This window comes from Leuciscus leuciscus, assembly GCF_965113295.1.
Source record: "Leuciscus leuciscus genome assembly, chromosome: 22".
NCBI lineage: Eukaryota > Metazoa > Chordata > Actinopteri > Cypriniformes > Leuciscidae > Leuciscus > Leuciscus leuciscus.
In genome coordinates, this window is record NC_138746.1 from 25,870,130 (window position 1) to 25,882,609 (window position 12,480).

At 39.0% G+C, this 12,480-nt stretch overlaps 1 protein-coding gene and 2 long non-coding RNA genes across 3 annotated transcripts in view; 2 read left to right on the forward strand and 1 right to left on the reverse strand.

The window, feature by feature from the left end:
* Positions 1-4,535, forward strand: part of LOC309486667 — a 5,945-nt gene extending 1,410 nt beyond the window's left edge. The window contains exons 2-3 of the long non-coding RNA XR_014201636.1: positions 1-1,938; positions 3,754-4,535. The exon at positions 1-1,938 is cut by the window's left edge and continues 107 nt beyond it. This is a non-coding gene — a long non-coding RNA (uncharacterized lncRNA). The remainder of the gene's footprint in view (positions 1,939-3,753) is intronic.
* LOC309487047 overlaps positions 1-12,480 on the forward strand; it is a 188,968-nt gene that overhangs the window by 7,042 nt on the left and 169,446 nt on the right. The gene's annotated exons all lie outside the window — the stretch shown is intronic.
* The window catches only part of dhx57 (DEAH (Asp-Glu-Ala-Asp/His) box polypeptide 57), a 29,164-nt gene that overhangs the window by 3,901 nt on the left and 12,783 nt on the right, over positions 1-12,480 (reverse strand). The window contains exons 11-20 of the mRNA XM_082154047.1: positions 11,797-11,913; positions 11,584-11,680; positions 10,592-10,765; positions 10,245-10,445; positions 8,131-8,407; positions 7,943-8,038; positions 6,771-6,854; positions 6,543-6,680; positions 4,758-4,832; positions 4,542-4,676 (exon numbers count right to left, since the gene is read on the reverse strand). Coding sequence (XP_082010173.1) covers positions 4,542-4,676; positions 4,758-4,832; positions 6,543-6,680; positions 6,771-6,854; positions 7,943-8,038; positions 8,131-8,407; positions 10,245-10,445; positions 10,592-10,765; positions 11,584-11,680; positions 11,797-11,913 — 1,394 coding nt within the window. The remainder of the gene's footprint in view (positions 1-4,541; positions 4,677-4,757; positions 4,833-6,542; positions 6,681-6,770; positions 6,855-7,942; positions 8,039-8,130; positions 8,408-10,244; positions 10,446-10,591; positions 10,766-11,583; positions 11,681-11,796; positions 11,914-12,480) is intronic.

Genomic DNA, 12,480 nt, shown 5'->3' on the forward strand with positions numbered 1-12,480 from the left:
AAGACTTACCTTCAACTGCATAGTGATGTGCAGCGATAGCGGCAACATCCACTTTGAGGGCGGAGGGAGACAGCCTTCTCCAACCCATCTTGCAGGAAGGAAAGCACGACACTGATCAGGCATTTTCTGGGGTCTTCTCGGCGACAAGAGCACCAGGTGACGAAGAGGTTCCACTTCAACGCATAGCCGTGTCGAGTTGAAAAGGCCCTAGCGAAAGTGATGGTAGCCACCATCTGAGGTGGTAGGGTGCTAAAACCTGCCTCATCCCGTCCAGAAGCCACAGAGGGTGGTGCAGAGCCAAGCGTACTGCCAGCAACTCGAGGCAATTGACATGCCAAAGGCGCTGGGGTCCTGTCCAGGAGCCCGCGGCAGCATGTTGCTTACATATGGCACCCCAGCCTGTGGTGGAGGCATCTGTTGAGACAACAACATGCCTGGAAACTCATTCTAAGGGTACTCGGGCCCGTAGAACGGAGAGGTTCGACCAAGGGGTAAAGGTCTGACGGAAGGTAACTGGTTCTCGGAGCGTGCCTGATTACCATGCCCATATCGGGACTCCATCACGAAGCCAGTGCTGAAGCGGTCTCATATGAAGCAGTCCGAGCGGGGCTGCCGCTGCGCACATCATATGCCCCAGGAGCCTCTGAAAAAACTTCAGTGGAACCGCACTCTTGCTCTGGAATTGACCCAGGCAAGTCAGCAGTGACTGCGCTCGCTCGCTCATAAGCTGCGCGCACATGGCAACCGAGTCGACCATACCGAGAAAAGAGATCCTCTGCACGGGGGAGAGTTTGCTCTTTGCCCAGTTGACCCGAAGGCCCAAACGGGCGAGGTGCCGGAGCACCAGATCCCTGTGTTCGCAAACCTGGTCTCGAGAGTGAGCTAGGAGCAGCCAGTCGTCGAGATAGTTCAGGATGTGAACCCCATGTTGCCGGAGTGGCACAAGGGCTGCCTCGACGACTCGAAGAAACGGTCTGTGTCGAGGAAGAATGGAGACATGAAAGTACATGTCCTTCAGGTCAATCACTGCAAAACAATCCAACGGATCCAACCAAGCTGTCAACATCTTGAACGGAAGCCTGTGAAGCCCGCAGTTGAGGAAGCGGGTTCGCTCAGCCTCACGCATATCAACCAGGTTAAGCCAGAGGTGTCTTTCCTAGACCACGCATGTGGACATCACCTGACCCAGGGAGCGTGCGATCACCTTCGTCACCCGTAGAGCGAGGTCTACGCAGCTCTTCCATGAGCCATTGATCAGCCCTACCCTCGTGCATGTGAGTGAGCACCCTGGCCTGGTAGACCTGAAGGATGGCCATAGCATGCAGTGAGGCAGCAGCCTGCCCCGCAGCTCTATAGGTCTCTGCCACCAGAGTAGACAACTAAGCCATGCTTAGGATCGTCACGCCAGGTGGAGGCGCTGTGGGGACACAGTTGTGTTGCCACAGAACACTCCAAGGGGGGAACCCCAGTGTACCCTTTGGCCGCGGCCTCAGCAAGGGCAGAGAAGGCGGAAGAGGCCGGTGAGCAGTCGCGAAAAGTCAAAGGAGACTTCCATGATCTCATGACCTCTTCATTTACTTCCGGGAAGAAAGGAATTGCCCCCGCCCCCAAAAACCAATCATCAAGCCTTGAGCGGGACATGGCAGAGGGTTCCACACAAGCCCGATGCTCGCGGCTGCCCGGTAAAGCATGGCAGTCAGTTCTGGATCAGACTCGGGCAATGCTGGCACCCCCGAAGGATGCAGCACAGCTGAGTCTTCATCTCCAGATGACTCAAGCCCAACTTGTGATGCGGCGATAGACATGATTTCATCTGCCGGGGTGCCGAATGAAACGCTGGGCCCGCCGGCGACCTCCGGTTGAGACTGGTCGTCGACCTCATCCGGAAACTTCACAGGTTGCAATGTGGAAGAGAAGGGTGTGGCCCGAGGAGAATTTGTTGGGTTGTTCCTAGTGCTGGGCGGTATGACCAAAAATCCACATCACGGTATTTTTCTAAATTACACCGGTTTCACGGTATATGATGTTTTTTTTTTTCAAGCATGACTGGGTATAAAACCCATTTTTCACTGAGTGAGAGAGGAAATACTGCAGTAGATTGACTTAGAATGCCCTGTTTTACTGTCATGATTGAATATTGTAGAAAAAAATCCACACTAGTATTTATACAGGTTTGCAAGGCTGTTTACAAAGAGGTGCCAGCAGGAGGCGCTTTAGGAGCGGCAGAAATAGCGGTTTCCCCGGTAACGGCTGTTCACAAAGCAGCAACGCTCATAAACGCCGCTTTATCAGGAAAGATAAAGAAAGATTCAATCGTAATAACAAAGAAACTTTTCTAAAGACCGTCAGTTCACTTCAGATACATTCATATAAAAACACCCGCGCCGCATTTTGATTTTGAAACGTGCAGTGCTCATGTTTATTCAACGATGTCAATGCCAACCACAAATAGATTTTCCAAAAGGCTGTGTTGATATTGTGAACCAATGTATGGAAAACACTGTAATATAATTTGACAGCTATCAATTATAGTTTAACCTATCCATCTTCAAAGTCATGCTTAGTAACACGTGCATCACCACAGTGCAACAGTGAAAAAGGACCGCGCCGCGTTCCGATCGTTATTAAAGCGACATACACCGGTATTGCGGTATTTTAAAAATTCATATCATAACAAAAATAAACACCGGTATTCGGTAGAGGTGGGAATCTTTAGTCACCTCACGATCCGATCCGATTCCGATTCTGGAGGTCACGATCCGATTCCAGATCGATTCTTTATCTACTTTTCCACCCTTATTAATTCATTAGTTTACATAAGTAATTAAGTACTTTTTAAAAAATAATTACAAATTTAAAAAAAGAATTAAAACAGTTGTATTTTAAGAATTTTAAACTTATATAACTTCAAAACATACAAGCAAGTAGCAAATAATAAAGAGGAGCATAGAAACATGACAAACAACAAACAAAGAGTGCTTTCAGTATTTAAGATTATCTGAACATTTTCCATTCAAGAACTGTGAGTGATTTTTCTTCATCGTACTTTTGTATTTTACTATGACATAGACTGCGGGAGATCTATTAAGCTGCATTCACGCTCGGATCTCTTTTGAAATATAAGAAGTAATGTGGTTTGTCCTGTCCGTTTAATCCCTTAAGACATAACTGGCTGTGTTTACGTTCATTTTGCACAAGTATATTAAACCACTTACATGGAGTCGCACAGCCGCTTGCGCGAGCAGTCTCGTACACAAACAAAGCGCGCGTCAGCATTTAAAATTGAAAGCAGCCTTCTGTTAGTGAGATTCATATTTTAAATATATAAGTCCACTGCATTCCAAACCACATAAATGATGACTTCGTAGAGCATTTGTAAGGAAAATACAGACGGGTGAGACAGCACACTTTAAGTGTAACATCAAAACAAGCGCGCGTCTCTCACAGCGCATCCTGTGCAACGAAGCCTGTGAATGTCCTTGTAATTCGCTTCAACCTTTCCGAACTTTATGAAAGATTATTTTACGGAAGGTTCGAGTTGTGTACGTGTGTGAGGAATTGTTAGCAAGCAGAAGACGGGTGTTCCTAAAGCAAACTCAGCGTCATCGCACATCTGGTAAAAAACTAAGCTCAGAATCGATTCTGAAATTCTCAGAATCGATCCAGAATCGTTGGAGAGAGAATCGCGATGCATCGATGGATCGATTTTTTCTCCCACCACTAGTATTCGGTATGAACCGGTACACCGCCCAGCACTAGTTGTTCCATTCCAATCTGTCTACCGCACCCAGAAATCGTTCGTTTTGTAAGAACTCAAAGGTGATAGGCTTTCTAAGCGAAACCCCATTCGTCAGTCACTGACGTAACTCGGAGTGACTGAACGAAAGGGAACAGCATTTATCTGAAATAGAATATTTTGTAATTCATCAAGAACTTAATACTTTAATTCAGCAAGGATGCATTATATTGATCAAAAGTGACAGTAAAGACATTTATAATGTTACAAAAGATTCTATTTCAAATAAATGCTATTATTTTAAACTTTCTATTCATCAAAGAACCCTGAAAAAAAATTGCATCAAATCAGTATATTGGAATGATTTCTGAAGGATCATGTGACTGAAGACTTAAGTAATGATTCAGAAAATTCAGCTTTGCCATCACAGGAATAAATTACATTTTTAAATATATTCAAATAAAAAACAGTTATATTAAATTGTAATAATATTTCACAATATTACTGTTCGTTTTGTATTTTTAATCAAATAAATGCAGCCTTAATGCAGCATAAGCATAACATTTTTAAAAACATCCCGATCCCAAACTCTTGAACGGCAGTGTATACACACACACAAACATATATTGTGTAGTGTACAATATTGCATATTATTTATAAATAATATTACTAATAATGTTGCAGCCTAACAGTGCTTACTTTTCACAATTCAATCAAGTCCTGATGGACAAAATCCTGCCCTGAATATTAGTTTTCCCTAGTAAATACATAATTTTAGATGCGAATGTAGATGTGTGATAGTTACGGAGAAGTTGACAGATGAAGGGTGTATGTGGACGGCTCCATCACTCTTGGTCATGAAGCGCAGTTCTTCTGCTTTGGGCTGCATCTTCACAGCCCCTTTACTAGTGAGCTTATACTTCCCCTGAGGAGATCTCACCTAAACACAACACGGCACACTTTACACACGTTCACGTTCAACATCTTATATTCCAGTCTAGACTCATTTTGCGACACTGACCTGGACAACATTAGGGTAGAGGGCTGCACACAACATGGCAGACATCAACTTTGTGTTGTCAGAGTTCAGGTTGGCCTGTTAGGGACAGAAAACCAGTTAAAAGGTTAAAGGAACAGGTCACATGCTGTGGGTACTTCACTACTGAGTTCATAAATAATTTCTGCTACTTAACGTGTTTTTTATCAAAAACAAGACAACTGGGTGTGCTATAGGGGTGTAATCTCATGTGTAGCCACTGGTGCTCATTATGAGAGGTAAATATCTGATGAAACCGCAAAATATTCCAAGGCACTCACTCACGTGCCAACATTTGTAGCGCGCATGCCATCCAATTATTGCAAAAAGCTTTGTGCTTTGTTACCTTTAATATGAAGCAAAGTCTCAACTTTAAAATTCAAACAATAAATGTAATTTTGGCGCACATGAACTGATCATCTCATCTCCTCTTTACAAGGCTACTAGTTACAGCAAAAAATAAACATGGGTGAACATCAGAAGGTATGTTGAAAAATACATATACTACATGTTTCATGTACTAATCGCTCAATCAGTGATTCAACCTGGGAAAGACGTCAATAAAACAGCTTGTAGGCTATATAAACACTTAACGTCACATATATCTCAAGAAAGCTATTCAATGTCCATAAATTCATTAGTAAGATACAAAAAAACAAACAAAAACAAAAAACCTCTACAGAAGAGCACTAAATAAATGCACTGTATTAGGCTATAAATTCATTATATTTTTACTTAACCTGTTAGTGATCTCTTTATTATTTAACGCATGTTTGAATTATTTATATAATAATTATAATATTATAATAATTTATATTTTACATTTATATTTCACCAACAAACTGGAGTAGAAACAAAAAGTTGATATAAAAACTGCCTTATGTGTAATTTAAATGTTTTTATAACTCATTTTAAGCTATTTGTTGATTTATAAATAAGTTTGTTTAATTCATTGATTATTAATTTAATATTTATTTTCGGTTTTGGTTTTTGTCCAAGTGCACCTAAAATGGGTATAGACTGAAGTGGAAAGGATTCTTTGATGAACAGTTTGAAGAACAGCATTTATTTGAAATAGAAATCTTTTTAACATTATAAATGTATTTTATTTTGTTTTCATCAATTTAAGTGTCCTTGCTGATTAAAAAAAGAATACTGCCTCCAGGAGTGTAATCATTTAAACATATTATTATTCAGAATATTTCTTAATAAAAACATTTACGTAGATTTGCACAGGTTGCACAACAGTATAAAAATAGTAAAAGAAAAGTAAAACATTTAAGATCTTTAGGTTTACACGTTACACCACCTTTCGAACAGTCTAAAAACCGGTGCTCAACAATCTCACATATTAAAGCTGTCAAAAAACACACACTATCCAGATGAAATATAGGATACAACATCTTAAATATTTTACCTGCCTTTAGTTTTGAAAATAGCATAATTTCCAAACTGATATTAATCAGAGACAATCACAAGAATGTTCTTAACGGAAATGCACCATTTAATTTAATTAAGTCTTTTATTTGAACAAATTTATAATACTAATTTATCACTAACTACATCTAATACCAGCTGTCTCAGACCAGTAAAAAAAAAAAGTATAAATAATTAAATAAATATTTAATTTAAGAAAAATTTAAAAATATTTAACATTAATTTTACATTTAAAAATCCCCCTTTCAAAGCTATGTCCCTACTACTTGTCAACAAGATATTTATGAAAACATAAATATCCATATTTACCCAGCACTCAAAAATCACTGTTACCTCATAGCCTGTGGCCTCCAGCACCCCATCACCTCCCTTTGAGCTCATTTTTTCAATGACCCTGGCTTTCAGTCCATCCTTCACAAAGCCAATGTCAGACAGGAGCTCGGCAAACTGCCTTTTAAGAGACGCTATCTCCTGAGAGAACACACACAAAACAGAAAAGTTATCCAAGCGTGCCAAAATGACTGGCATCTTCACTGAGCTGATCAGAGATCAGTCTCTCACCTGTAAGCCCCGGATGGAGAGGAAGTTCTCTCTGCAGTACTGGTAGCCAGCCCTAGAGCCACTCTGTGCTGCGTTACACCAACCCTGAACACAACACGAGTCTTCATGATTATATCAAACAGCACATTTCATCAACAAGTACTGAATAATCAACTAGGCACAGATCGTCATCAGTACTTTTCAGAAATGCATAAATAAAGACATTCTGACTGATATGATAATCAGAGGTAGATCAATATATTGGGAAAACTGATTCTTTTTTAATTATTGAACTGGCTGATAAAATGTCTGCTACACTGATTAGAAGAAGCTTTGCTGGCATCAAATAAAAAAAATTCTGACAGGCTTGTAAATGGAAAATAAACTATTTCAATATATTAAAATATAACAAATATTTCAGTGAATTTTAAGTAAATAATGTGTAAAATTACAGTTAATTTATTTACTTTAATTAAATTTGCTATTGTATCTATCAGAATAAAAAAAAAACATATTGCTAGAGCACTATATAAAATATTATAATCTATATACACTACCGTTCAAAAGTTCAGGGTCAGTAAGATGTTTTTGACAGAAGAATCTTACATTTACCAGGGTAGCATTTATTTAATTTAAAATCTAGTACAGTAAAAAATATTATTACAATTTAAAATAAATGTTTGCTATGTTCTATAATTTAATCTATAATTCACATGATCCTTCAGAAATTATTCTAATATGCTGATTTGGTGCTCAAGAAACATTTCTTATTATCAATCTTGAAAAAAGCTGTGCTGCTTAAATTTTTTTATTCTTTAATGAAAAGAATGTTCTAAAGATTTTATTTTTTTATAACATCAAAAAAACACAATTTAATCAATTTGATCAATTTAATGCATCCTTGCTGAATAACTCTTGCTGACCCTAAACTTTTGAATGGTATGTATATGTATAAAGTTTTTTATTTTATTTTATTTTTTATATTACACAATATATGCACTGATTGTGTGTAAGGGTGGAATCAGCAGTTGCAGAAGTCTGTGGATGTATTTAAACAAGGCCACGTATGATTCTGTAAAATAAAATTATCTAATATTTCTTTAAGAAAAAAAAACAAGCAAGTGGTATTGTGTGTATATATCATAATGAATTGTGTATCTGTAGTCACTAATTTAATCAGAGCCTGTACTGACCTTGTACGCCTGCAGCAAAGCTAGATGGTCACTGTTAGCCAAAGAGAAACCCAACTTCTTCTCATTCGCTTCCTCTCGTTTATCCCAAGGTGACACCTGTGAGTGTGGCCATCAAGAGAGCATGGATCTCAAGTAACATAGTACTGCACTGGAGTATCATCATATAATACATGTGTTTAGTGACTTACGAATGGACTCTTGAAGGCCAGGCTGGCGGCGATGGTGAGAGCAGGGTCCAGGCAGCGGAAGATGGCTCCCAGCAGCATGAGTTTACCGATGCGGACGTCCACGGGCAGACAGGCCAAATGCCAGCCCAGTGGAGTAAGAGACTCCTCATCCGTCAGGGCGCCCAGGGCACACAGGCGCTGTTTAGCGGCCTCCAGACTGCCTTCTGTGGGCGGCTCGATCAGCTGGGAGAAGACTGAGTCCAGGGGACGCTCCGAAAAAACATCCAGGACCTTAACCCTGAGAGAGAAGAGCAGAAACGGGGTCAAGTTTAATCTATTAAAGGGAGTTTAAATAAAAAATTCTGTCATCAGTTACTCACTCTCATGTTGTACCGACAAAGACTTCCATCTTTCTGAGTGATTTCTGTCCCTCCATTGAAAGTCTATTTACCACAATATCTGATGGTTCAAAACAAATCAAAGAGATCATAAAATATATCCTTATGAATCAAGCGGTGTAATCCAAGTCTTTTGAATAGACACGATCACTTCATTTGATGAACAGATTTTATTTTATTCACTAATAAACATTGATCAGAGAACACACAGAGCACTCAATATGGTAAACGGAGGCTCACCGTACTTGATACGCAAGAACAAACCTCACTGGTTCTTGAGGAAACTCAAGCGTGCAGGCTTGAGTGCGAATAAACCTCATTCGTTCTCGCGGATCCAGCAAGCACACTTGACCTTTCATTTGCCATATTTGAGAGCTCCGTGTACATTCGCTGATCAATGTTCATATGTGAATAATAAATTAAATCTGTTCATATAAAGCGATCATGTCTCTTTAGAAGACTTGGATTTAACTGCTCGATTCATAAGGATTTATTTTATACATTTGTATCTCTTTATACATTTGAAGCATCATAGTTTTGGGTGAATAGACTTTTAATGGAGGGACAGAAATCAGATTTCATTAAAAAATATCTTGATTTGTGTTCTGAAGATAAACAAAAACTTATGGGTTTGGAGGTATGGTAAAGTATGACAGAATTTTCATTTTTGGGTCAACTAACCCTTTAAGATCTAAACCAATAATACTTAGGTTTCAAATCAGGTTTACACAATACAAATAATAATAAGTTGAATATATATACACATTCACAATGCAAGTCCTTGATGGTACAGGAGAGCTACATTGCATCTATATAACACATAACGTACAATCTTAGTTCCTGTTCATATGCTCAGCTCATCGTTTAGCAACAGAAACAGGTAGATGGAGTAATACACCAATGGCAGAGAGAATCTGTAACTATTGTAAGATAACCTTGAATACCTCTGTGATTGAAGATGAGAAGCAATTCCTGATTGACTGTTCTTTGTATGTGGATCTGTGTAAAAAATATTTGGGTGATCTCGCACTTGTTGGTGATGTTTGTATGGATGTGTCACAGGTCTGTGAGTCAAAGTATGCATGGAGATCGGCATTGTATATATACCATGGAATGAAGAAAGAGCATCTGTCATGCTATTGTGATTTTGTGGAACTATGTATTCCTGAAATTAATTTGAAACTGAAATCAGGTTTAATTATATTAATTAAAAGGAAAACCATGCTGTTTTTTTTCCTTTTAAGTGAAAGTGACGTGACGTGACGTGACGTGACGTGACGTGACGTGACGTGACGTGACGTGACGTGACGTGACGTGACGTTACGTGACGTGACGTGACGTGACGTGACGTGACGTGACGTGACGTGACGTGACGTGACGTGACGTGACGTGACACGAACTTGTCCTCTGCATTTAACCCATCCAAGTTAGGGCACACACATTAGGAGCAGTGAGTAGTGAACACATACACACAACATGCACACACACAACACACACACACACGGAACAGTGGACAACCATTTTACTGCGTGCCTGGAGAGCAATTAGGGGTTAGGTGCCTTTCTCAAGGCCACCTCATGGGTGTTGAGGGTGGAAGAGAGCGCTGTTCATTCACACCCCCATCTACATCACCTACAATTTTCCTGCCGGCATTGAGAATTGAACCCCACAACCTTCGGGTCACAAGTCTGACTCTCTAAACATTAGGTCACGACCACCCAATATGAAGTCGGTTACCTTAGACAGAGCTGCTCCAGAGGAACTCTCTGGATCTCAGGCAGCTGCTGTTGGCTCAGGTGGTGTGTGAAGCGGTGGCCGGTAAACAGATGGAAGCAGACGCCTGACGCAACACGACCGGCACGGCCTTTTCTCTGAAGAGCGTTGGCACGAGACTCCCACACGTCCTCTAGACTCTCCATACTGCGACTGGCATCGTACCTAACACACACGCGCAAATTTATGAATGCATCCAAATCCACAAAGAACAATCAATGTTATCCAGGAAAAATAAACATCTAGTTATGATGTAACTAGTTTTACAGGGTTTCACAAATACAAGTTTCGGCACCAATATGCAGTCAAACCTCTTCTCCTTCATCCGGCCAGAGTCTATGACATACACCACATCATCAATGGTGACAGAAGTTTCAGCAATGTTGGTGGAGATGATGATTTTGGTCACACCCTCAGGTGGGCGGGTAAAGACCGCCTGCTGCTCCTCATTGGACAGGGACGAGTGTAGAGGATACACTACACACCTAGAAATTTTAGACACACATAACTAAATATCATCATCTGATTCTTACAGGTGAGGTGAATCTGGCAAACAGTTGTCCAAAAATCAAAAGAACTGTTTTATTATTTTTTTATTTGTTTTATTTATTGTTCAAAAGTTTGGGGTTGGTTTCAATTTTATGTGGCATTTATTTGATCAAAAATACAGTAAAAACAGTTATATTGTGAAATATTATTACAACATAATTTGATGCTCAAGAAACATTTATTATTGTTGTTGTAAAAAAAAAAAAACATTTGGAAACAGTTGTGCCACTTATTATTTGACATAGAAAGTTCAAAAGAACAGCATTTCTGTGAAATAGAAATCTTTTGTAACATTATACATTTATTTACGGTCACTTGTGACCAATTTAATGCATACTTGCTGAATAAAAGAAGCAAGTCTCCAAACTTCCGAACAGTAGCGTATAATAATAATAATTATAATATGATATAGTAATTATGTTAATAATAATTTGTTTTTCATGTTTCCCATTATTCTCAATGGTGATTCTCAGTAAACTCTTATTGACCAGTTAATTAGCATACATTACAGATAAAGTAGTACAAATACTACCATTATGGATAAAAAAAAAGAAATAAAAAAAAGAATTGCATCATGGTAATGAGAGGACAAGGTCAGAGGAGTGTCACGGACTAAATATTAAATATTTAATAGATTAAATATGTCCAGGACATGTTCTTTATAAATTCACTCAAAAAAACTACTTTAAATTTAAAAAAAATTCCCATTTACATGAACAATAACTGAACTCCTGGCCCCAATAGAAAAATATACCTGTTTGTTCGTCTATTATTGAACATCCTATTAGACTGCAGCTGTTCATATAATTGCTTTATTTCAGCCAATCCTGGTAGGAAGACCAAAACAGCCCCTGTGCATTCACACATACACAAAAAAACAGTCAATCAAAGTGAATGTTAACCTTGATAAGGAAGCTGTAATTATTTTATGCAGGCATGTAGTGCAGGGGTTTATTGTGCTCTTTACCTGGTGGGTAGCTGTGGTCTCCATCAACAATCCACTCCAACAGACTCTCCACCAGGTCCATGTTGATTTTATCAAGATCCATAGCAGCCAACGTTTTCACTACAGACTTTGAGTAATCTTAACAAAAGAAGCACAAGGATAAAGGATAAGGATATCAGATTGCACAGAGTACTAATATAAAGAATACATTTAACATGCGGGTTGAACTTTTTACCATCACAAATCACAAGGATTTTCTTTTCCCCAAAAAATGCAAGTTAATGTTATTGCATTGGACTAACATTTACTGACTATGGGCACACAGGGTGTAGCTTCCCAAAATGTAGAGTGTTTTTTTTTATTTATTTTTTTTACCTTGTTACACTTGATGACCATCCTACAAACAAATAGCTTATAAATATCTTGTTATGCTATATTATTGCCAAATACTGGATTTAATTTGACTGATTCATCTGAGCTTGTGCACCTCAGGGTTTTTTTTTTTTTAGGCGAGTAATCTTAAGTGAACATTTTTTTTGTATTTTTAAAAGTATTTTTTTTATAAGGTGCATAAGTTCAGATCAGTGAGGCCTACGACCGATCAGTTCCAAAAAGACAAAATTCAAAACCTGTGCTGATTGACAAACAAGTTGACAAAAAGACTGAATCCAATATTTGGTGATAATATAGCATAATGTAAAAAGT